At 38.3% G+C, this 27087-nt stretch overlaps 1 protein-coding gene across 3 annotated transcripts in view; it reads left to right on the top strand.

The window, feature by feature from the left end:
- Nucleotides 1-1397: 1397 nt before the first annotated feature.
- The window catches only part of NBEA (neurobeachin), a gene marked incomplete at both ends in the record, with an annotated part of 460977 nt that continues 435287 nt past the window's right edge, over nt 1398-27087 (top strand). For all 3 annotated transcript variants that reach the window (XM_079549697.1, XM_079549699.1, XM_079549698.1), the window contains one exon: nt 1398-1667. In XM_079549697.1, coding sequence (XP_079405823.1) covers nt 1398-1667 — 270 coding nt within the window. The remainder of the gene's footprint in view (nt 1668-27087) is intronic.

A 27087-nucleotide genomic window follows, 5' to 3' on the forward strand; every position in this document is an offset into this window, starting at 1 on the left:
TTGCAGCAGGGGAGTTGGATCTTTAAGGTTCCAACCTAAGCTATTCTGCAATTCTGATTCAGTGATTCTCCTGGTAGAGCTTACAGCAGCTGTTGTAATCCTTGAGGGTGCACCAATCAAGTCCTGCTGATTCACTGTGTTTGTACAGTTTGTTGTCTACAGGAGGACTGACACTCCTGCCAAATTCCCCAACTTTGGTTAGAGACAGAATGAAAGGTATTCTGTGACCTGGGATCAAGATTTGTTGTAAAATTTAACTTTGTGATTACAGTTGCTACAAAGCCAAAACAGAATGTGTTTGTGAATAGGGATGGATCATCTCCAGCACATGTAAAGGAAATATATACAGTTTTATTCAAGCCACTATTTGAATAATTTAAGCCTTTTCAAAAGATATCAAAAGTGCTTCTCTTTCTTTGATGTAATACCACAAAGGCTTGAAAAAATGCTCATTGGCATCACTGAAACTAAGGGACTCGATAAAACCGCAACTGATTGGAGGTCTCCACGTGTAACAGCACAACTGAGAACCAGAAGTAAGAAAAATGAGTAAGAACAAGAAGAAATAACACGAGAAACAACAAAAGCTTTGCACTCATACGCTCTTACCACACAGCAGCTTGGAATTACTGAGAGAAAGGCACGGCAGCCACTAGTGAGGCTGGAAAACACTCGAGGTGCCCAGCAAGGCACCTCCCTAGCAGGCCGGCTGCCCCAGAATCCCGGGGCGGCCGCCCACCGCCACAGCCCTGCGATCATCCCTCCCGCCAGGGGGCGCCCCGGAGCGGCGGGGTCGGGTCCGAGTCTTGGGTCGGGGGCGGCCCCGCGTGATGGCGAGCGAGCGGGCGTCTCCCTGCCGCTTCGGGCAGCGTTGCGTAATCCCTTCAGGGCGGAGGGCGCCGGCACACGGCTGCCGGCCCGCTCCTCGGCGCGGCTCCGCGCACCTGCTCACCTGTCCCCGGCCGGCTGGGGGGGCCCTGCCCGGCCACTCCCCTCAGCGGGCTCGGCGCAGGCGCTCTAGCCGCTACCGCAGGCAGGGGGCGGCAACATGGCGGAGTGAGCGGCGGCGGTTCGGCTCCACAACAACAGCGGCGGCAGCGATCGCTCCCGCCTCCGCCGGCTCTACGCGCCGCTCGCCTCTGCCGGGCCGCGCTCGGCGGCTCCCGCTCTTCCCGGCCCGCGGCGGAGAGGCGGCTCTGGCCGGCGGGCTGCGGCTATAACGGGGCATCGGCGCCCATAATAATCCCTCATTATAGCGGAGCGGGGGAGCGGCTCCTGGGACGGTGCCCGCGCCTCGGGCCGGCTCCCTGCGGCCCCGCCGGCTGCGGCTGCGGCGGATGCTCGGCTCGGCCCGGCCGGGCGGGGAGGCGGCAGGTGCCGGTAACGGCGGGGGATAGATGGCGAGCGAGAAGTCGGCGGCGGGGCCGGAGCCGCAGCCCGCGGGACTCATCTCCGTCGGGGCCGGCGGCGGAGGCGGCGGCGGAGGCGGCGTCGTGGCGATGGGGGAGCCGAGGGCGTCGGGCGCTGGCTCCGTGGTGCTCCCCGCGGGGATGATTAACCCGTCGGTGCCGATCCGCAACATCCGGATGAAATTCGCCGTCCTCATCGGACTCATCCAGGTCGGCGAGGTCAGCAACCGGGACATCGTGGAGACGGTGCTGAACCTGGTAAGCGGCCGCCTCCCCGCCCCGCTGCCGGCTCCGGACGCCGGCCGTCCCGCCGCCTGCCCCGCGCAGCCCGAGACGCCTTCGCGAGCTCCGAGCTCGCGGCCCCGTGCGCGCGCGGCCCTTCTCCAGCCCCGGGCAGGGCGCCCTTCCTGCCCGGCTCCTCTCGCGCCTTTCCTTCCTCTGCATGGGCAGAGACCCCCGGCGCTGCCCAACTCCCGACAGGACCCCGCGCCGCTGGCAGGGCCCCCGTCCCCTTCCCACCGCCTCCTCTCCCGCGGGAGAGCGTGCCCTTCCTAACGGATAAAAATAAGGCGATCGAGTCGTTAGCAACTTCAGGTTCTGGGTGCTGCCGTGTAACCCGGTGACTTCCTCCTTGGAAGAAGAGTGGTGTGAATGTAGCGTCTGTTTCTAATTGAAAAAGGTTAAGCGAGCAGCCTGAGCTGCTGTCTTTTCTTAGTGGCTGACACATGTGAAGGGTTTAACCCTGTGAGCTCGGAGCTAGGCGAGTGTTTTGTGCAGAGGAAGAGGAGGAGGGAGATTTTCGTATGGGTTTTGCATGCTTTTATATGTGTAATAAAGAGTTAGTTGTGCTGCGGTGTTGTATTGGGTTGCTCGTTTCTTAATAATCTGTCACGCTTTCCCAAATGCTTAATTACCTACCTGCAAATTAAGCGTTGTTGCTAAATTTGTGTAATGTCTGTGTGGTGCAAAATGTTATTGTATGTTGATAGATAGATGGGAAGGAGAACATTGGTGAAATGTAGCTCCGTAGTCATCTGCTCACTTCATGGAGTGAAAGAGTTACTGCAGGACTGTATGACTTAATGTTTTTGCGCTACCTACACCAAAGCCTGAGGAACCTACAGAAGCCAAACGAGTGGATCTAAAAATGAATCACTTTCAATTATGTGCAATTTGGTGCTGCTCCTGAATGCAGGATTTGCTGCAGCAAAGCTTTTGAAGCAGTTCAGTCAATGAAATATCCTCTGCTTTTGCGTATAAAATAGGATAGAAAAATGACTGCTCAGAACTAAATGGCAATTAATAGGAACTGCCTTTGTTTCAAATGAGTTGAATGCTTGTAACCTATCCTCATTTTGCAGAAAGTCGTGTAAAGAATATCTTTTGTTTCCAGTACTTTAAAAGGATGTATTCCTCCGTTTGTGTGATAGCTATTTGCATTTGACCTAGCACAGATTGAATGGAAAAGCTGCAGCATGCAGAGAAAGGCATGATTTGGTCACATTGTTTTAATATTTATGGCTTAAATGAATGCACAGGGTTAAAACTCTTGGTAGTTTTGTGAATTTGTCAAAATGGTAATCTCATATTTCTCATTTGTCTCTACAAGCAGTTTGACACTCAACTGAAATATCATTTTAAATACATATTTTTGTATGACTGTAGTACAAGTCATCATAACTTTATTGGTTTTTACCCATTCCTTTAAAAGTAGCACCCAAAATAAGGGAATGACATTAACTTATTAAGTACCTTTGTGTACATCATGACGGATACTGATCTTTAATCTTTTCCCAACAACCTTTTTTCTTACATTCTACTTAGACATATTTAAGCTTTCTTTGATTCTGACTATCAATACGTCAACAGCTAGACTAACATTGGCTTACTTTTAGGAGGGTTTAGAATGCATTATGATATTTATTTGGGCGAAGTACAGTGTGAGTTACAGTGCTTGACTATAAGATCTACTTATTTAGTTGCTAATGCCAAAATCTACATTTACATTTAAAAATAAACGAGTGTTTCACAGTTCTGTCAGCATCACAAGAAGTATACAAATGTGAAACTGCTTGGGAGTCTGCTGCAGTAGCGATGCATTCTGGATCAGTCATTACTTAACAGATGGACTCTTATATACAACACTCAGCATTCCCACAGAAGAGAGAGAGACGTTACGTTATCTGCTAATCTTTTTCTTCTCAGTGCAGCAAATGTCTCAAATTTATGCTTGTATATTTGAAAATTTACTCACATGTAAAACAAACATTGTAGACATGGCTGATACAAGGTAAAGTTGATGGCCTATCCCTGAACTTCTGAATGTTACGTGACTACATATTAAGGATTTTAATAGTTTTTTTTTTTTTTTCTTGTCCTTTACTATGCTATTTCTGAATGACTTTTGATGCAAATTTGATCACGAGTGGACAACGTTGAGAGGGGATCTCAATATCAGTTTGTGTAGTCCTTGAAATAAATGACTACACTGTTGGGCATCTGTAAGCCATTTAGTAATAGCTTTTTAGTTTTTTAATTCTATATTAGAGTATTAGAATTCTGTTATTAATAGGTAGAATCAGAAGTTAGTTTGAGATACTTCTTTGTTTTAGTTTATCCAAGATTTCTGCTGCCTTTTATGTAAAACTTGATAAAGTCTGTTCTTTCTGCACGGTTTTGTCTGAGTCTCAACTATGGTTTGGCTTGCCCCTGCCTGTTAAATGTTCTTCCTGATGTTTCTCTTAGGGAGTTGTTACCATCTGATCTGATGATCCCACACAGTAATCTGTTATTGCATTTCGTAGTTATTTCACGTTACATTCTGATGTTGACAGCCATAGTAATTTACTGTGTCTGTGAGGTGATAACACGCTTTTAGCCACTGTTGAAAAATCTTTTTCCATGCATAATATGTTGTTGGAGTTTCAACTTTGCCACATTTGAACAGTTGACTTTCTACCTGGACAGCGTTGTGTTCTTGTGCGTACCTACACTCTTGACAGGATTAGTTGCTATTCTTGATTCTTTCTATTTTCATAGTGACGCTTCTATTCCTCCATAACAGCTTTGTTCTCTGAGTTAAATTATACTGGCGAGTTTATTTAATGGAACATCAGTCAGTAGAGTTGCTGGTATTGCTTGTATTATTCCTTGTGGTTTACTGATACAGTAGAAGGCATAATGGAGGGAGGATTCAACCCGTGAACTAGTTGAAGTTAACTCCTTAAATTGCTAAAGTGTTAACTAGGAGGTCAGTCAGGAGTTAGCTTGAACTCCTTAGACCATCTACAAATATTAATCGCATGAAGGTCAGAAGATGATAAGTCTTCTTAGATAAGTCAGTGTATGAACTGAAGACTTCTCTGCCATGATTTTCTAGTATATTGTCTTGCTACATTGCTGGTGGGAAGCTGTTGTGCCTCGTGTGTTTCTCTGTTACCGGGAGATTTTTGATATTCTTTGTTTTATGGATTTCTGTGAATTCCCAGGTTCAGTACATTCTCTCTGAGATGTGTTGATCTTTGTGTACTACAGAGTACAGAACTGAAAAATGCTTTCTTTGTGAACTGTGTAATCCTTTAATTGTTCTTGTTGCTTTCTCTTTGGGGGGTATTTTGACACCAGCTCATACAACTATTGATGAGGAAGCCTTTCCCCTTTAGACAGCTCTATTAGTTTTCTTAGGAAACTGTCAAGGATTTTGTTATTACTATGATGGATGTGCCCATTGTTATTCTCCACATTTCCTTGACTTCTTGATACTCTTTTGTACTTATGGTATTTTAAAATGAAGTTTTGTGCTGTGTGCTCCAGCACATGTGATGCTAGAGGTGGAGCAGAATCAGTCAGGCTGCCCACCTCTGTTCTTCTACTTCAAGTGTCTTTTTTCCACTTTTTTCCTAGTTAAGATTTTCACGTGGTTTTAGTTAATTGGTCTATAATGCATTTCCAATGGCTCTTCCTTTCATTATGTTTGACTTACTTCCTTAATTCTCTGCTTCTTCAGTATTATAATAGTCTTGGGAATGTTTTTCCTTTATTGTATATTTTTAAGTATCTCTTTTATGTCCAACTTTCTTCCAGTATGACTATGTCAGTTGCATTGTCTTTTAGCTTTGGAAAGCTTTTTTTTTTTTTTTGTTGCAATTTGAATTTCACAGGATTTGAGTTCTGCGGTGCTGACTCTATGACAGTAGAAGACATGTAAGTTGAACAGGAAGCCAGCTGAAGCTGGAAGTTGTGACTGGTGCTGACACGCTGCTCATTTTGCCTGTGCACCTTGAACAGATGATAACGTAGGTTTGAACAGTTTTCAGATTGGTGCAGATGTAACTGACCGATGTTCTCTTTATGCAATCTGGACAACTTTGTTTCTTTACATATGTTTTGTCAGGCTGCAGAGTGCTTATGAGAAAGTAGGTCAAACACCAGACATAGTTCAAAAAGTCTCTTGCTGTTCTTGTTGACTTCAGCCCACGCTTCTGCCTTCCTCTTCTCATTTTCTTGGCTGTTCCATCCTACTTCAGCATTAGTCACCTATCTGGAGAGGTAAGCCATTTTTTTAGAGCTTTATCACACTTCATGCTTGCAAGAATGGCGTTTGCAGCTTCAGAACAATTTGTTTGGATCATGTGAAAGATGGCTCTGGCCCTAAAGCCTTGCTGTAGTAGTGGTTATCAGGAAAAATGTGAGATGTAAGATCCTTTTTCTTTCTTTCTTCTTTTTCTTTCCTTTCATTCTTTCCTTTTTTTTCTTTTTTTCTGTTTTTAAACATTGTTTGGGGGGTATCTTGAGCTAAAGCCGAGTTTTGATATCTGAGTTCTTTGAATCTACTTAAAGTCTTGGTAGTTCTTTGAATCTTCTTAAAGTCTCCTGTGGTAGAGTTCTGCTATTGTGTGGAGAGAAGAATTGCTTTTGTGCTCTGAGAAAGAGTGAGCTTTAGCCTCAATCGTGTGGCCTCTGTTTGTCCTGTAGAACTAGCTTTGCAGGCTTGAAGATCTTATTCAATTTTCTTTGTAGAAGCCTTCCGATTTCCTTATTACAGCTGTCTGGTAGTTTACAGTATTATTTTAAGAAAGTATGGGGGAATTTTCAAGGCTTTTTTATGTTGTTTGTTTGCTTTCCCTTAAATTGCATTCGTGTTTTTAGATTTAGGGAATACTAGAACTGAGGTGTCAATTCTTGTACGAGTTGTTATCTGCCCTGTTGGTCCTTTTCCTGCCACTGCTATCTTCATTCTAAGCTGACTTGAAGTGGCTGTAGAAGCTATCAGATTTATAAAGGGCAATAGTCAATGCTAGAGGTTTTAATAGTATTCTGTGGGCAACTATGTAAGCATTGTGCAGCTGTCATCATTGTTGGGTACCTTTTTGATGTTAGGTATTTACAGGTGGGAAATTTTCCAATTTTTGTATCAATCATGAAGCTCTAGTTACATCTCAGCACTGTTGCTGTGCTTCTGGTATGATGAATTGATGTATTTTTGTAGGCAGTAACTTTTTAAAAACTGCCATAGCAAGTGTATCACTGAATGTTTGTTACCACTTAATTATAGATAGCTATTTTCTTCTTAGGTCTATATTTCACTTGTCTTTACAAGATTCAGTTCATAGATTATAAGAGAAATGAACATTTAAGGCTTTTTTTATTATATTTGTCACACTGAAATAATAAAGTTCTGAGACTGGTATCAATAAAATAACCTCCATTCTTTCTCCTTTTCCACCACCTGAGACCCCAGGATCATAGAATCTTAGAATATTGTGAGTTGGAAGAGACCTGCAAGGATCATAGAATCTGACTGCAGCCCTTGCTTTGTTTTATGCCTTTGCATCAGGCTGAGGGTTAGCACCTTGCTCTGTCAAAAAGCTATTTTTACAGAACTGTGACCTCATTCTCCATTTAAGCCACGTATTTTACAAGACTAGATATTGAGCAGCGTACTTGGCTATACACTAATCTTTCCCGTTGGCATTCTCACTCAACTGCCCCTACCATGCCTTACTTACCACTACTCCAAAGGGTAGAAAACTGGGTATAGCTCCTTACATTCACGAGGCTGGTGTTTCGGAAGCTGTGGTGCAGGTTTTTCTTTCATTTTAGTGCTTTTCCAGTGTCTCCACTCATGCTTATCAAATATAAGAAGTGCTGTGGGTAACTGTACATTCTAAAAACAAAAAAACAAACAACAGCAAATAGAAAAAGCTGCATAGCCATTTCTACTGATGGGTTTGTTCCTGCTCCCTTAACAATGTGATATACTGACTTCAGTCAGAGTGGAATGAAGTCTGTGATTGGGCTAGTACGAAAACAGGGATGACTATATCCTGATAAATATTGTGGCTTTTAACAGCTATGTTAACTCAATAAGCTATCTGAGCTATTTTTGTTCAATCTCGTAATCTAATCTATTCATTACTTGTTACTTCACTTTTTTTCTCATTGTAATTTAGTCTATCTTGGTAAATCTACTGACTCAATTCAACTTCCCTTGCTTCATGTTTTGTTGTAGCACTTTATACAAAAGATTGTTGCAGCTGCCTGTTAGTTGACTTCTTGTATATGGCTAGTGACCTAAGGATCAATGTGGTTGACATTTTTTAGACAAATTAAATTTAGAAGTTGCTTTTACGTTTGAAGATGGGAGACCTTTTGAAACAATCGTTTTGAATGTGATGGTCTGCCTACTACCTCTGTTTCGACAAGGTTTGTCTGGGATGTGCTGTGAATGACATAGCACTCAATATTTAAAATTCAGTATGATGGCAATTAAAAATATGCATTCCTATGGAGAGTAACACATTAACGATAGAAATATCTGTTTCAGCTATAGAATGATGATGAATTTTAAGTATTTGAACTGCGCTGTCTTCACAAAGACAGTTCGAAGATCGTCAAAGACATTCATCTCAAAGGGAAAGACTGCATTGTTTCCAATAGAGAAACATAACAACTTCTGGCTTTACTCTGCTAGAATTTCATTCTGGTAATTTATTTGGCTTAGAGTTTGTTCTGCTTTTGAAGCACGTGGATAATAACAGTTTTCAGTATGCAAGTAAGTCTCAGTAGTTTTGGTCTTACTGAAATTTGTACCAGAGATATCAATTCATTTTTATTAACACATCTCTGTAAAATGCTTGTCCTGCTTTAATTTTAAAATTGGGTTGTGTCGATGAAATTGTTCCAGCACAGAGATTCACAGAAGGCTTGTGTGAATGTGGATACTGCCTTTCTTGTTCAACAACTTAAAAATGCTTGATTTCTTTAGCTGTTCTCGTGCAGTTAGATGCCTTTCTTAACTATGCAGACTAGATATTAGCTGTTTTTTTAATTAGCTGAATGTGAGACAGAGCAAGATATTTACTTACCAGTGAGACTGTTACTTGTTTGACTGCATGTAATCATGTTTCTATGGTACCTGATGACTTCTGGTAGTGCTCAGAGTGTGTAGAGAAGGATAGAAATAATCAGTCTCCCAACCAGAGCCAGCTAAACTAGCTCCAGTACCAGCAGTATGGCATTGTAATCTGTTTTACGTGATCTCACTTTTTCTGGCCTTTTCAGTATTCTGTGACAGCTACTCAATGATGTAAGGTTTTCTAACTTTTATTGAATTTTGATTGCCTACTTAGGATTGATTATTTAAGAGCCACTTTAACAATTTTTTTCTCTTTTTTTTTTTTTGTGAGACGAACACGTTTTGAATATTTATAAATACAACTATATACTTGGAAATACAAAGGTGCTTTTACAAACCTATTGAAACAGACTACTATGGAATTATATGAAACAAAGATTGCTCATCTGTGACCAGAGTTTGCTCTTAAGTTTTGTGTAGCTAACTGCATCAAAAATTATTTTTTGAACTAATTGTGAACTAAAAATCTTCGTATGTCACTTCAAGAGTTAAAAAAACCTTTCATTAAAAGGATAAAAAATTGACTTCATAATCAGGAGAGTTTTCTGGCTTGAAGCTGAGTGTGTGTTTTCTAGCTTGCTGAGTGAAAAAGTCCTTTTGAGTAGGACATGTATATCATAATGTGAGTTCTGTCAAGTCCAATTGTGTGGTATCTCCATAATGTTAGTAAATATACCTAAAGACTGGGAAAGGCTGAAGCACTGCAAACATTAAAAGTCAACTGAACCACAACAAATTCCTTGAAAATCAAGGTTTGAATGATTATGCCTGAGGGTGTTCTGCAGGGAGAATGAGCTTTTCAGTGGTCTAAGGAATAGATTTGTTTTCTTTTAATATTGAGAGCTCCCAGAAAAATCATTATCGTCTACTAGATTTTTACATATACTTAGTGGGATTGTTGGCCTGAGTGTGCTCCTCCATGACCAAGAATCTTGCTAACAGACTTACCAGCAAAGAAGAGTTGGCACTCCACTTTTCCCTTCTGTTACTCCAGTGAAATATATGCCTGGTTCTGGTGAATGGCAGGCTGTGGTGTAGTGTGACTATTTGACTCCTAATGTTCAAATGCTGAATAACTAAAACTTATCAAAACGTTTTTGTAAGACTACACTTGACTCAGCAAGGTCTTCCAAGCCAACAGCTCAAAGGACAGAAATCACTTCATTCTTCTAATTCTTTTGTCTTAAAGAAATTTGTAGAGCCTCTGCCCCGCGTTCGTAACTCTGCAGTTCCAAAAGCCTTGTCTTTGCTGCATCTGTGCAACTTAGTTGCCTGGGCACTTCCATAGACTAGCAGAATCATCTATAGAACTGTAGGGTGGTTGGGGATGAAAAGGACTTCTAGAGGTCTCTAGACAAAAAACTCTGCTTAAAGTAAGGTCAACTAGACCAAGGGAAGCAGGGCCTTGTATGGCTGCGATTTGAATATTTCCAAAGATGAAGAATCCCGAGTTGCTTTTATTTAGGTGAAAGTGGAATTTTCTGTGCCTGTTGTTGCTCCTAGCTCTGGAGGCCACTGAGAAGAGTTTGGCTTCACTGCTTCTATTCCCTCCCCGTCCCTCTGTCCTGTTGCACCAAAATAAGACCTCTTTATACTTTTTCAAGTTCATAAACAATTGAAGCTCTCTTCAGTGTTTCCTTGTCACTCCCTTAATCATTTGCACATTTTGGTCTTTATTCTCCCTGGGCAGATTAACAGTGCTCTTTTTCCAAAAAGGTGAGAGGTGGAGTCTGAAAAGACTTTTAATTATTAGCAACCCCTTTCCTCTTTTCACAGTATGAGCTGCGACATCTGCTTACAAATAATCCAGTCAATATTGCTGTGCCTAGCCCAGCAAAGGACAATTTGCACCACATGCAGCCAGGAAAGAAAACAGACCTCTGCAAGCTGCAGCAGCGAGTGTTTACTTTTTCATCTGTTGTGCCTGCTTGATAATAGCTAGCCTTGGATGGAGCACACAAGCCTGTTTCTGTCAGTTCTGCCAGATCACGGTTATGGTTGTAGGTAGGCTTTATTTCCTGGATTTCAGAAATATAAAAAGTAGGTATATTTGATACTCTGCTGAAAATGTATGAAGCCTTTTACTAATGGCTTAGTATTAGTTAGGGAAATTTTGTGGCTTTTATCACATATTATAAATAATACTTTTTCAAATAAGTACCATTGTTTGAAACTAGTCTAGAAGAGCTATTAGTGTAGCCTTCAAAGTTGCATGTGCTTGATATCAGTAGGAAAAAATATTCAGTACAGACCCAAACCATTGAAGTTGTGCACTGTTTGTTAGGAAAGAATTGGTGACTGCATAGACAGTGAAATCTTTATAGACAAAACACTGGATAGCAGTTTATATGCATATAGATATATATAACTTAGGATTAGTATTATGCTACAAAGTCATTATGAAGCTCTAATATTTTAATCGTTTATGTTTTGTAGAAAAATAACACTTTTGTTCAAAATAACTTGTACAATGATAACATGTTATGGCTGGAACAGTGTTTAGGTATAGTCACTGAGAGGGACTTGGTTGTTGACAGTTTAAAGATAGAGCTCACTGAATAGAAGTTGATACATTCTTTAAAATGAACTCTTCTTCACCAAGAATGGCTTCAGTTAATAGCTACAGTTATTTTATAAAATCCCAAAACGGGATATACCCAGTTATCACAGCTGTGATGGTTTCCTGCTCAACTAATTTAAAAGGTTCATATAACAGAAAAATTAATTATAGTAAAAACATCTGTTTTTTACAAAAAGAGATTAATTTCTACTTATGCATAGATTTGGATGGACTTGCTTTGCATGTTCCTGGTTCAGTTGAAAATTAGTTTTCAAGTCTAATCCTTCTTTTCACTTGAAAGTAGTTTACACAGAAAGCTATCACATTTTTCTGTATCCCAGCGGCTTAGAGCAATGCAAATACATGTAAAATGTGTTAAGAGCCTTTGGTGTGACTCTAAGCAACAGTTATAAGAAAGGATGGGAGAGGGAGAAGCAGAAGTTCCAAGTGAATGGGGCTGAACCATGTACACTGGTATCTTATAGACTGTCAAAGCTCATACTTCTCCAGTTGAATCTGTTCTTAAAATTATCAGCACAAAAGATGTAAGTTAATTACCTAGGTGTAGCTTAGTGATTAATAAATGGTATTGCTGAAAGGTAGCTTTACATTTAAAGTATGAGTGGAAACCTGTGAGTACAACCAATTATCTCCTCTCAGTGAAGAAATGTCTGCTGAAAAATACAGGGATCTTGAAATGACAAATTATACATTCTTAAAAATTATTTTTGTGATATATGAAAGAATTACCACCATCTGTTAATACCAGAACACTGAGCTTCAAATGAGCAGTGATGGCTCTTTTAAATAAGAGCTCATTCTGTTAGAACCAAACTTTGAGCACATAAGGAGTTTGAATGTAAAAAGAAAGTATCTTTGTTTGAAAAGCTTTTATAGTCAAGATTAAGTCCTTGCATTGTTTGTAATGTGATCCCAGGTTGTCATCTGGTGTTATCATGGCTGTGATAATTGTAATGGGGCTCTGTTAGTGCCCCAATTATGGCATTCACTGACTGACTAACTTTAGGTCAACTGAGTTGTGTTTTAGCTTAAATTTACTGTGCCTTCAAAAGAGAGCCATGCATATAAAATAGTTTCTTCTAGATCAGATCAATCCAGAATGCATTTCATTAAAAAAAAAAAAGATATTATCCAGATGTGCAGAAAAAGCCGTAAGGAGCTTGAAGTGTTGATATTATCTAAATCCTTCCTGGAGATCAGAGGAATCTGCATAGCACCTTGTTTAAATTATCAGAAATACCTCTCTCTTAACGTGCTCCTCCTGAAGTTGCAGTAGATCTTCCTCAGCAAGAAAGTTGATCAGGCAGCCTGCTGACAAATAACCATCCACAGTTATGTCCATCTAAATTACTGTCTCAGAGTGTTGTGTTTCTCCATGCACTCCTCCCCTGTAGAGGTGTAAGGATTTTCATGGGTGTGTGACATTAAAAGTTTCCCTTTTGCTTAAGCAGTGTATATGAACTGGCTATGTATATTTTTGCTTCAGAGGTTTTCAAAAAGTCTTGCTTCTAAGTTTCCTTTCTTACGTAGTGTTTCCTAGAATAAAATTTGTTGAGGAGACTCTATATTCATAGCACAAGCAGGATGCAGTAGATGCTACAGTTGGTGGTGCAGCTAATGTTCTAAAATTCTTTTAAGATATCCTGAAGATTTCTTGGCAATGGAAAGCTGATAAATGTTGTTTAACAGCACATCTGAGGAAAATCATCTTGGCATTTCTATTTATTTAGAGAATCGAAATCCACCTAAATAGTCTGCCCTTTGTGTAGTAAAATGAAATCTCTAAAACACCATAATGAAGGGATACTGAGGCATTATTAAAAATTTATATAGCCAAGAGAGTTATTGATGGAAGCAGCATTTAGCAGTAATTGTTAACACATGTTGGTACTGCTGTATGGTAAGTACTTTCCAGATTCTTAATCTGTTTTCAGCTGTCATAGAAAAAAAACTTTTTAGAGCTTTGTGGAGACAGTCTAGGATAAGGCTCAGGTTTTGGAGGTGTTGGTGTTTTGGCCTCAGATGTGCTGGTTTTCCTTATATTATGGAAGCATTTTGAAATGCAGTTCTTAAGGAAGTACAGAAAATGTGAGTTAAATATTTTAATGTATAGCTGTAAACAGAACTGCAGTTTAACACATTGATTGATGTATGGTACTTGTCATTTCTCTGTTTTTCAAAAACTCAGCTGTTTTGTGGCTTTTGAAGTCTGTGGGCTGTCTTGATTGGGTTGACATTTGCAGTGGTGACGTACAATTAGAAAAAAATCTGATTGATCCTTTCAAGTGATGAACAAGGTTCAGTTATGCATACTGACTTTCCTAGACACATTGTCATTCGTGATATACCAGTGGACTGTCCTTTTTTTTTTTTTTTTTTTTTTTTTAAGAACTGTCTGTGATGTGTGGCTCTTTAGCAGTTCCTCTGTCTCCTCTGGAAAGTCTTCTTTGACAGAATGTAATTGGCTTGCTCTCTCGTGAAGATTCCTGACATCTCTCTTCAGCGACATGAAGCTATTCAGAGTCTTCTTGGAGGAAAGCATTACCAGTAAAGAACTTGAATTAAACTTCTTACGTCACTAATCCCACGTTCTAGTTCAGTGCCATGTCAGTGGGAGTGCTTTAGTTTTGTGCTGTATGGATATGGCATGACACGGCATGCTAGTTAGTAGGAAATAATGCCTAGCTGCGTAAGGAAGAGCCTGTGTGCTCTATCCACTGAAAATGCTTGCCCAGTTTTCTCACAAGAGGCTCAAAGCTTGTGTGTTGTAGGATTTGTATCTCGTAGCTACACTGTGGTTTTGAGTCATTGGCTGAACAGAAGGAACTCTGTAAATGTGCTTCTCCTGGAGCGTTTATAGTGGTTGACATGTTTTACCCTGGCTTGGAATATTGTAATTAAGAGTACATTAAAGAAGTAATTAAATGTTTTCTTTTTTGAGTTTATGAGACAAGTACTGCTATTTAAAACTCACTTGTGTAGGAGAAAGCTGTAATTTATTTGTTATGGGGGTTGAATGATAAGTAACAAATGTAGAGAAATTTTGTAAGTTTATGTTGGTTCTGAGTATGTTCAGAACACATCTACGTAGTTTTGTTTTCTTTTTTTTTCCATGGGCATCACAGTGTCATGATACAGTTGCTGTGGGTTTTCTTTTCTTTTCTTTTTGTTTTTAATGTTTGATCTTCTTGTTCCTTAGCACTGTCTAATGGTTGTGGGTTGACTGACAGAAACCAAAGCGCGTGTGTTCCTCCTGGAAACATTTGGTTCTCTTTATCTATATTTGGTACTTATACCTTACTATTTTATTTTCCTTTCTATAGGCGAGATCAACTTTTGTGCTTTTTAAATTATGGAACCCTTCTTTTGATTGCGTGGGGCTAGTTAAGGCTTTTACAGATGTCTGGCAGATTTAATTGCAAACTGCCATTCAACTGCACATGCGTTGTTTAGTAGGATTGCTTTTTCATACTTAAAAATCCATGGAAAAAAATGAAATAAAGTGGAATGTCTGGTGAACATCAGTAAATTATAATTGTAAGTATAAGCAATTCAAGGCACTTGTGCACAATTGTTAATGTAGATGATGTTACCCAGCTTTGAATCACAGGATTCTGAAGCATTAAAGATGAGCTATAGAGGTTGGTTAAAACCTGGGGGAAAAAAAGTAAGTCTTAGATTGGTTACAGAATGTTAAGTGATGACTCACAGAACAATTTAGAATGAAAGGCTTTGTATTAGCGGTAGTCAAAACTGAGAAAGCATGCATGCAAGTGTAGGCTCTGGGAGAGGGAAGGTAAGAGGCTTCTGTGCAGAACTGGAAATCTGATGGCTTCCAGATAGCGTGCATTTGGTTTGCCTGTTCAAAAGTACAAACATTCCTGTTGTTTTCCTTTCAAGAATACTAAAGGTTACTGTTTTTTTTTTTTAAAATGTAGCTTTGCTGGGCTTATTACAGTCCTTCACAGGAAGTGACTCTTAGCTTGTTATAAAGTTGAATAAAGTGAACAAAGTTTCTCCTATGATATGTAGGAACTCTACAGAGCTAACTCAGTAAAAAGTTAATTAAAAAAGCTGTATGTCTGCTAGAAGTCTTGGGTACTGTGGAGTATAAGGAGATGTGTCTATTTAGTCAGGCACTGATTGTTTGGCCAGTTAATGTCTGTAACAACAACAATTTCTTTTTCATTATTCTGTTGGTTGCATTTTGCTTTCTACAGAACAGAACTCTGAACAGATGTACTTAAAGATTGACTCGTTCAGTACTTTACGATCTTTACTAATTAAATATGATAACATATCTAAAGCCTCCCTTGGATCTTCAATCCTTGTCTCAAATGATGCCCAACAGAGGTTATTACTTACGAAGTAAGGAAAAGTCGTGTTGAAAGAAATGTCAAAGATGCATTTGAGTGAATGCATTTATAGAATATGAGTTAAGTATTACTAGCAAAGAAAGCTAAAGTATCTGATGAAACCTTTCAGATTTTCCTCTTTTGCCTCCCTCTTTTTGCAGGCCCATTCAGTTAGATTTACATGTGTTCCTCCTTCAGTTTCCATAGTTTTACTGTATGACTTTCCATTAGTTTACAGTTTGCCCATTTCTAAAATAATTCTTCTATATTCTTAAAATTATATATTTTAAAAAATCTTATTTTAAGTTATTCTTCAAAGTGAATATTGTTACTTTTTGAATGAATGTGGGGCTGCCATAGTCTTTTATCTTGAGTAAATAGATTACGTTTTCCCATACTTAAATTTTCATGAACATCAGAGCTGTGCCTGTTCTTACTGAATTTGGGGCTAATTGATATTTTTTTATGCATTTCAAAAGAAAAATATGCATATATTTTCTAGCTACTTTCCTTACAATTAATGCCTTTTCAAGTAATGTTCACAATATTTTAAATGTGAATTATTTTTTCCAACTGGATTATTTTAGCAAACTGATTTTTCCATAGAGGTCTTTGATGTGCTTACATTAATTCTATTAGAGAGGAATAGACAGTAAGTCTCGGAGTTGTGTGTTTTTGTCTTTGTTTTTCACATTTCCTCTGGGGAAAAAAAAGTTGTTGGTTTTTTTTTTTTGTGATAGAAATAGTTACAAACTTAAATAATCAGAATGAAACATTCTAACTCGACTGGAAGTCATTCTTTCTTACACTTCTTAAAACACCAATTGGTTTAAATTGTCTTCTTTTAACTGAAAATTAAAGCTGGTTATTTTCACAGTGGGATGCTAGCAGGGTATCGGGAAGTCACAGCTTCAGGTATGGTCTGTGAAAGTTTTACTTCCAGATTGGTTTGTGATACAGACATCGACGAAGGGTTAGAATTAGATTACTGAAATCATTTTCTCTTGTGACAGGATACTGGATTTTAGGAAGCATCAATACAAGTAAACAGTTAATTCATTTGTGCCTTGTCATGGTAGATTATATTTTTACCTCCCTTCATAGGTTGTTATGATTTATGAACATCAAAAATGTACTTTTCACTGGATGCCCTTGTGCTGCTGAAAGCAAAAAAAAAAAAAAGAAAAAAAAAAAAAATCCAAACAACACAGGACTTCTAAGAGAATGAGAAACAACACAAAGATGTTCCAATGAAAAAGCCCCTTGTGGGGCTTTTTTTTTTTTTTTTTTTGTTTGATTGCTGTTGTATGTTCAGCTTAAAGGCGCATTTTCAGTTTGCATTTTTAATAGCGTATGTGTAATGTTTAATACATTAAGAGAAAATTATTTGCTGTGAAATTTATGCAAATCAGGTATATGTTTGTCATAATGCAATACCATATAAGCCAATACAACTTCTTTATTTTTAAAGCTAAAGTAAAATGTATAAACTTTCCAGAAGTTTTAATTGCCTTTTCTGTATCTCAGAAAGTGTTTTGCTGTTGTTGTTTCTTTGTTGGTTGGTTTTTAACATTTTTTTTTTTCCTCGGACATTTATGAAATATGGTATCTTAGGCCATTATCTTCTGTTAAGTGATGAAAAAGGAAGCGTTTAAATTTGAACAGTAGTGGAGATTGTCCAAGTACCACTTTTGAAGGTAACTTGAGCTTTTCAGCAGTTAAATTGTATTCAGAAGAATAGATTGAGTAAACAGTCATTTTGAAAAATGAGGGTTAAATAATTCTGAAAAGTCCCATACGAATTTCTTGGTCATCAATGTAAAATATGCTGTTTAAACACTTATAAGAATTTCCTTACCCAAATAAATCAATACATACAGATAAGCTGTACTGTTAACATGTATCTTGCACTTAGATTTTCCAATTGAATTTCAAATTGGATTTCGGTATGGTGCTAAACAACTTGTAGAACTCTTACAAATGTTAATAGATTAAAATATATAATTATAAATGCTACAATGGATTTATGAAGTTGTATTTGATTGGCATAAATGTTTTAAGGGAAGGAAATATGGTAGGTTGGAGGTGATCCCTTCAACATTCAGTAATTTTACAGTTCCGTGGCTTACATTTGTTTTAAAAATCATGTAATGTAAATTCCCTTTTCTATCTGCGTTAAAAATTTTTTACAGTAATAAAGCATGCCTGCATTATGCAAAGGTTTGATTACAGACATGATTTTATTTAAGTGAAGATACCAGTTTGATATGATATTCTTAACATATTTGGAAGCCTAGGGGTTCAGTTCATAAGTTTATTGATTTCTGCTTAGACCCTTGATTTGTGGTTGGTGAAGGAGGGAAATGCCCTTTTTTCTTTATTATGATAAAAGGTATTTATGACTAGCTTTTTAAATTTGATAACTATATAGAAGACAGTGATTCCTGAAGTTCTGTGCAATTCTTTCATTAGCATTGTTTGACATTTGACAGTAGTTCATGGAGTAATTGACTGCTGCTGATACTCTAATAATTGGTGTAGAGGGACATGTTGAAATGAAGCGTATGTAAGGTTGTCCTTAAAAATGAAAATTTGTGACTTCATGTCGCACTTAAACAGAAAATAGAAGAGTGTTTGGAAGTTCAGTTGTGTGGATCAGCTATTTGTGAATGCAGATCTACTTACAGAGAAATACTTGTGAGTAATACTAGTCCAAGTTTAAGTTACACTTTCAGTATTAAAGACAAGCTCTAAAACTTCAGTCCTTTCTACTGAGGCATCAAGAAATCGTGTTTAAAAACAAAATAATAATAATAATAATAATACAAGTTTTGTAAGTGTGAAACTGCAAGCAAAAATTACTTTTTTTCTAGAATCTTGCTTTCTGCAACTTGTGAGGAAAGAAAGCTGGCTAACCTATGAATCTTTTTCACATTGCGTTTTTTTCACCTTCATTTTTCCCGAAACAGACAGAATGTCTCTGCCTGATACAGTTGGCCATGTGCAGAAGTTGTCTTCAAGACAGCACTAGTTTGAGTGTGTAGAATCATGACTTTCCAATTTCTGTTTTACCAACTCTGTTTTAGTGGCATTCCCTTCTCACCTCCTTTTTAGCATACTTCTATAAGACACCTAGACCCAAACTTCTTTCAAGTCTGCCAGGTTGTGATTTCTTCTCCTCTTCCTAAATGCATCTGAAGCTAAGTTCACGGTCAGACTTTAAGAAATATGGCTGAATGGAAGCATGACTGTGTTTCTTTGTGTCTGTAAGGAGGAATTTGAGTTTGTTGTAAAATGGATCAAGTGTTGTTAGTAGCATATAAATACTAGACTCCTTATCAGAAGTTTTCTGTATGGAACTGATGAACACTAGCAAATGAGAAATGGATTCTCTATTTACTTAGTTGATATAAATAGGCCCTATAATGTGTCCTTCATGTCCTTCTTGAGGATCTGTTTAATCTGGGATCAGTTTTTCATTGAGGGTCCAAAGTAACCCAGACAATCCATTCAAGGGCCTTAGTCTGTTGTCTGGTATATTTCTTGATTCCTTGATGACTGACATTTAAGTAGTCTGGAGAGAGTGGGGAAAAGAATGAAATGAAATCCCTGTGACCCTGTTTGTGACTGTGTAGGGAAGCTTAGGTTCCAGTGTTATTTCAGTCAGTTAAGCTTGTTAACCAGGCTCTGCAAATCCCTTGTGTTCTTTTGAGACCTCTTAGAGCATGGAGGGATCTATTAGCTGAACCTCATATCCTTTGTGAGATGAATTGTGTGCTAGGTACCTTTGCTAAACCTGCTTTTAATCTTGTAAGGGCTATATAGATTCCATTAAATGAACCAGATTCATCTTCCTCATGGACGATCAACAAATTAGGATGCTTGTTGGGCTATGAGCTGTATTGAAGTCTGTTGTGTGGAAAACTCTTTCTTGATGTGGATTTCTTTGTTTCTCTCTACACGCTCTTTTTTCATGTAGGAATAGAAAGTTGTTTAGTTATAGCTTGTACCTTTATGGAATCTGGGCTTGAGCATCAGTGCATTGTGAATATCTTTGCAATCTGTTTGTTCTACTTTTTTCAAAAAGCATCTCTGTTGGAAGTACTCCTTGCAATAGTAGCAAGTTACTGTTATGCTGGCTTTTGCTCCAGTAAGAATTTAAAGGAATTAAACTCATTCTGAGCAAGGAACATGAATAACTGTCTCTTTAGATTAAGTTGATTTGCAGATTTTTTTTTTAAAGATTCAACCCTATTTGTCTAGAAGATCTCAAAGTTGTATTTTTTTTGTGTGTCAAGACTTTCTGCAAAACTGCCAAAGTAGATTCAGTTCAAGCTATAGTAGCCAGTCTTAGTTGGAAAATTCTCCTTACAGAACATAGAGATTGTAACCAGGAGCTTTTTTCTGTCTACAGAACTGTGTGTAATCACAACAGAGGCAGGATACAAGGTAAAGAAAACATTCTCCCTGGGGGTTGTGATCGTAAGAGCACGGTTGGAAGAGCTGTGAAATTGGGCTCAGAAGAATTACAGAATCATAGAATGGTTTGGGTTGGAAGGGATCTTTAAGATCACCTAGTTCCAACCCCCTACTATAGGCAGGGACACTTCCCTCTAGACCAGGTTGCTCACAGCCCCAACCAGCCTGGCCTTGAACACCTGCAGGGAGGGGGCATCCATAACCTCACTGGGCAACCTGTTTGTATGCTAGACTTCTGTATTTGGGATTACTGTTGGTGTATGTGTCCCAAATTTGGAACTTTATCGTCTGTAGAAATTCTAGCATAACATGATCCAAGGTGTTTTACTGAGATGACAATCTTCAACTAAGAGTCAGCTTCTTAGTCCTTTGGTTAATGAAGTTGAGCTATTGCTGGTCAGTTGTGGGAGCGTTTTGGATCTGTCAGAGTTCTGCAAATCTTTATATCTGGCTGTTTGCGGACCTTGATTGTATCTTTGTAACGTAGTCTGGTTTTTCTTATAATCTCTGAGTAAGAAAAGTTCTCACATTAGCAATCAGTGCTAGTACCAGGGGTTTTGCAGAGCAAAGCAGGTGGTGCAGAGAACCCAATTGCCACATAATGTGCTTTTTAGATGAAATTACTTCAGACCAGGCAAAATGTTTGATAGCATCTGAAATTCACTTTATTTCTTAGGATTTGTCTTTTTCCTTGAGTTGATTTTTGTGTTCTGCTGCAGTCCATCTTTCATTTCAGTCATCCAAAATAAATACCAAAATCTGAAGTGAAATGAGCGCTCCAGGGTCATGTTGTGATGTACACTGAAGCAAATGAGTTCAAAATTGGGAAGTCTGGAAGTTTTGCCTCAGAAGCACACATTTGATCTTGATGAATTCAAGACCAAGTAGACACACTCTGAATTTTCCCTTCTCATTGATTTTTATAGATTTTCTATTTGGGTGCATTAATTACCAACCTTCAATTCTCACTAAATTGCTAAGCAGAAATAATATAATAGGAAGATTTTGCCCAATTCGTACCGTGTCAGGACACATAAGACTAGACCATATAATTTTTCCTTTAGTCAAATGTAATGATTTTCACTTCAGATAGAAAAGACATTTTAAAATAGCTAATCTGCATATTTCTATTGTGATATTGGTTCCCTACAAAATGCTAAATGGTTAATTGATCTATGAAAAATTTTGCATCTGGCTGCTCTAAATATTCTATCTGTGTTTGATTGGGAAAACTGTGGAGTTTGCACATTGTCATTTGCTGCAGGCTCCTTAATATTTATTGTATTTAATCACTGATATTTAATTAATCTAATTGGGAGTCTAAGAGAGAGAAGCTGAAGATTGTTTACCCATGCTAATCACCCATTTTAATCTTTGCTCTGTTATAGGAAAACAATGCAGTTTTCAGAACTTTTGGAGTGTTTATGGACAGAATGAGAAAATATAGAAACGGCACATGTTTGAACAAGCGTGATGCTCTACAGAACTTGGTGATTCTGCCCCTCGCACCCAGCTTTATTCCATTATGGCTTGATTTTTTGGGTAGTAATATGCTTTTGAGTGGATGCCCTATCATTCATATTTTTCCTTTTATATATAACTTCACATGCATGGTCTTCCATATTTCTTCCTCAGTAAATGTTAACTGAGTTAAACAATTGTCTGAAGTACCATTCTTTTTTATGATACGCTTTGATACCTATTTAGAGCAGTCTGTTAGAGCCACTGAAAGAAAAAAAAAAAAACGGTGGGAAATTGATGCTGCTCTGGCCAAATGGAATTGGTACGTGCCCTGAGAAAGTAAGTAGCCTAAGTCTGTATCAGGACAGTTGCTGATTCCTTGCGGAGTTTTTCATTGTGACTTCTTCACTGGAGACCTTATTTTATTATATGTTATTTTATTTATTTTTATGTTATTTTATTTTGGGACTGTAAGCATCACCATTCCCCAGGGGAAGTTGACTGTTTTTATTAAAATATGTTGATGTTAGAGCATAGTGCTTTTATTGAATCAGACCAGATATCCATCTAGCCTAGTGTTTTGTGTTTTCAAGAGTGGATGTGTAGAGAACAATTTAAGAGCAGGGTAAGGATATAATGATGTGTTTTCCAATTGCTGCTTTAGCCACTAGCAAAACATGGCTCTGACAGTTCTTAGCCAGAGCTCCTGCCTTTGGACTGAGCACCGATCAGTGCATTTCTTCCCCCACACTCTACTCCAAGCGAAATTCTCTGTTTCTTTTGGACGTACATAAAATGTTTTAGCGTATGCTGTTGTGGTGAGGAATTCAAAAATTGATTTTGTGGTAGTTAATTTTAAGCCTGCCTTCTCTCACTTATGGCTTTTATGTTCTGAGCTGATGACCTCTCTGTAGCACCTAAAATTTTATAGGTATTTTTCTTGTATTTTTCCTCAGATGCCTTTTTCAAGCTAGAGTCCTAGTTTACTTATGTTTTGTTTGTTGGAAACTACTCCATGTCTAAACAGAAGATAAGTATAAGTGATGAACTGAAAAATAATTTTAAACTCCATTTCAGTTTGTAACTGGAGTGAAAAGTGCTTTCTCAGATTATACCTTTCAGTCTTAACTGCTGCTTGTTTTTTTTTGGTTTCTTATTCATGAACTTTCTAGAACAGATTGAAGTCGTAGTCCTTTAGTCTGTAAATCCCCTCGTTTTGACAACATACTGGTTTTTCTTCGTCTTCCTCCACTGTTTGAATGTATGAGACTGAACAAAATCCTTACCTGCTGTTCCTCCTGTCTGACTAGGCCTTGCTGCCGTGCTTACTGGTTAGATCTTTCTGTCTTGAGTAGTTAGAAAAACAATGCAGAGGTAAACAGTTTTACTACGTAGATCATTCTGAAAGTAATGCTTCCTCTTTATTTCCATAGAAACAGCAACGGATATAGAACAATAGCACTAATTATTGGAGCGAAATTCTCAGCTACAGAACACTGTTTTTCAACATAGTTACCACCATTAGTTGATTCACACAGATAGCTGATCGAGATGTTCTTCATTTCACGTTGTGACAGCTGTGCATGGCCATCCAGATGGCAGCTTGTCTTTTATGTTGGTGTTGAAACTGCTGAAACCCACCACCCACTGCCTCGCTGTGCTCACATCTACCTTTTGGTCTCTGTAAGACTTCAGCAAGTGTTGATGAAAGTCAGTGGGTGCCATTTTTTCCTCATGGAGGAATTCAGTGACACACCTTGGTTTCAGACTCACTTCCATGTCAGACGCCATTCTGCCAGACTGTGCCTCAGCTGCCATCTGTTGCACAGCAACAAAATGTAGTGGATTATTGGTGGGAAGGTTCAGTTTCTACTGCTCTACCACTGAAATTCACCTCTGGCTTTGTGGGCCAATGTAATAAAACAGGAGGCATTACTTTTGGTGCAGCCCTTTTAGAACTAAATTTAATGACTATTTTCAAGGAGAATAGTGGGGAATATGGGAAGATCTGTATTAGAACTTAATCATAAGACTCACACAAGCTAGCCTTGGACTAAATTGCTGCTTACAAGTAGTGGAAATTGTTTCTGCAGTGACATCTGCAGAAGCTGGTGGTGATGCTACCTTAATTTTTGACTGGATTTAGCTACCTGTAAATTTGCTCCCATCAAATTATTTATAAAATGACTTACTGTACTTGTGTAACGTATCAAAAACTTACATTTGGGTGCATGGTTTTTTTTCTGATGTTTACATAGCTGTCGTTAGCAAGTGGGAGGAAATTCTAGGTTATGATGACCTAGATAATTATGTATAATTAGTGCCTTACAATGTGCTATTTTTTATTTTTAAAACATTAGAATACCTTAAATGACAGACATCTGGGACACGCAGGTACAAGTGTATTGTTTCCGGCCTTTTGAATAATATCTTAGGATGCTGCCTTGTCCATATTTCCTTACCTCCAGACAGAGAAATTCATAGGGAGGTTGTTTCACTTTTGTTAAAACTTAAATATTTTTAATTGCAACTCCCTCAGTTTACTTTCTGACTTCGCAGAGTGAATTCTACTGATGAAATAGAGATGACTTTTCAGTTGTCCAGGTTGGACAAGTAGTCTGGTTTTAGTAGTCTGTACTTCAATAAGAACAAATTTCTCAGTGCCTTTAGTTATGTATAGATTTGCTCAGAGTGTTGTGCAGTTTTTCATGGGTTTAGTTTTTTTGATTTTGAGATAAATTCTGATAAAGCAATGTAGTAATACATGTGTTACCTAGTCACTAGATATTCATAGAATCATTGAGGTTGGAAAAGACCTCTAAGATCACCTAATTCAACCATCCATGTACCCCCAATGTTCCTCAATAAACCATGTCCCCTAATTCCAAATTTACACATATTGTGAATACCTCCAGGAGTGTAGGTGTTCACACCCCCAGGACTTCAGAATTTCCCAGGGCAGCCTGTTCCAGTGCCTGATCAGTCCTTCAGAGAAGTTTTCATAAAATCATAAAATTACCAAGATTGGAAGAGGCCTCCGAGATTATCTAGTCCAACTGTCTACCCGCCAGCATTTCTCCACTAAAATATGTCCCCTAGCACAACATCTCCATGTTTCTTGAATACTTCCAGGGATGATGGCTTCATCACTTCCCTAGGCAGCCCGTTACAGCACATGACCACTTGCTCCAAGAAGAAATTTTTTCTAATATCCAACCTGAACCTCCTATGGTGCAGCTTCAGGCAATTCTTTGTTGTCCTATCACTGTTAACTAGGAGAAGAGGCTGACACCCACCTCACCACAACCTTCTTTCAAGTAATTGTTGGAAGCGTTAAGCAATATTCAATAGAACTTGAAAGGTAAAGACATTATTAAAATACACTTAGCTGGCTCTTACCCTGTAGAAGTACGGCAACGCATCATAGTTTTCTGTCTTTCAGAAAATAGATTTCAAAACAAAGTGAAAACTTACCATTCCATGAAAAAGGAGATGTTAACTCTGCTGCAAGGCTGTGGAATGAGTATCTAAAGATACTGTGGAGTGGTTTCTTTTCTTCTGGAATTGTCATACAGCTGTTAGAAGATTCTGAAATTGTTGAGTCGGAAGCATAGCCTACAGTAGTACATCATGTGTTCTCTGACAGGTCTTTTCCCATGACTCAGCTGACTGAATGTGTTGGGAAGAGAGGATAAAAAGAAACTGGAGAGCTGGTGATGACTCGAGTGCCTAATAGGTAGTGAGGCTGAGACCACTGTTTCTTTACATAGCCCTTAAAACCATTCAGAGACGGAAGCGATGGAGGAGGTTTCACACAGAGATGGAAAAGTGCCTGAATTAGATTCTTTATTTCAGTTGACCTTAGAAAAGCTTTCTTTCCTCTTCGTTTTTTTTCTCAATTTCTTTTTTTTCCTCAGGAGATTAGCCCTTTATTTAGGAACCCAATTAGATTTTTCATAGTTATTACTATGGATGTTTTCCTAATAACAGAGTGATTAATTTTCAGTTAATTTAAGATCCATTACTGCTCAGTCAGTATCAGTATAGTCTGTCTTCGTGTGGCGTTGTTAGTAGCATTTGTATGTTCAGGCCTGGGATTTCTAGTTTGCATTTTATAATTATTTTTTTTTTAATCAACACTACTTTTTATTGGCTATACAAATTATGGTATATGTGAAGATTTTTGAACAATTTGTTATACTTGCTATAAAAATTTCTTTGGGCTCTAGTAGAAGACGGTATGAATATATATGATTTCATACCGTATTTGTATTAAAATCACTGAAATGTCAAGTTCATTATTTTTCCTCTTTAGACATTGTACATTGTGCATCTGTCTCATGGGTATTTTTTTGCTTGGCTACAGGACAGTTACCTTGTTAAAATGAGTGGTTTTATTCTTGGTGCATTTTCTGTCCCACACACTCCTTTTTGTAATTCTACATTTTCTTAAATAATAAAGCTTTTACTGCAAGCTTCATTGTGGTTTTTGGCAAAGAAACATCTTGTCCTTTTATTTTCATATGATTTCAAGCCCAGAATTTGTAACTGCAATGAATGGTAGTTTTCCTTGTAGACTGAGGCTTTTATCAATGAGAACTCCATTTCATTTGTGACATTGCCTTTTAGAAATCCTAATGCTTTAAAAAAAAAAAAAAAGTAATAATCTGCTCTTGTGTCATTTTGAATACTGCTGTTTAGTATTGTAAAAAGCACCAAGAAAGGAGGGAAAAAAAAAAAAAAGGAAAAGCAGTGTAATCTTAAAACATTTTTATGAAAAAAACATACTTTAAACAGCAAAGTTTAAAGTCCTTGCCTGTAATTGTTCGTCTGTTCTCCGTTGAATACCTAGCCTGAAGCTCATATTTTTGTTCCTTCTGTATCACTGGTGTTATAATTGATCATGTCTAAGGAGACTGATAGAGTTATTAATTAGGAATGATTCCTAAAAGAAATAGTGTTGAACACTGGAGGGCAACATTACTGTGTACTGGAACCAGTCAGTCTCTCCATACAGAGGATGTGAGTGCATTCAGTGCTTTTCTCCTACTACCTTTTCTGTCTCAATCTTGCTCTGTATTAAGGTTCTTTTCCTGGAAGTTACAGTAGTTATGACTGTTAAAGCAAACTGCTGATGTGTGCTTTACTTTCCTTTGCTCTTTCCTGGAGTGTAGTGATTTAATGGAAGTATACGTGTTCCCAGCTTTAGACAAGCTTTAAAAGGGCAGTGCAGGAGCATGTACTTCTAATGAATTCTTTTTGCCGTGGCTTGGTAATCAGAAAATTGTCTTTCATTCTGTATAAGGTAGCAGTTCTGTAAATTGATTCAGTAAGTATTTTCATAATACACGTACCAAAAATATTTAGATGACTGAGTTTTGTGTT

Source organism: Tetrao urogallus, assembly GCF_951394365.1.
Source record: "Tetrao urogallus genome assembly, chromosome: 1".
In the NCBI taxonomy this organism is placed as follows: Eukaryota; Metazoa; Chordata; class Aves; order Galliformes; family Phasianidae; genus Tetrao; species Tetrao urogallus.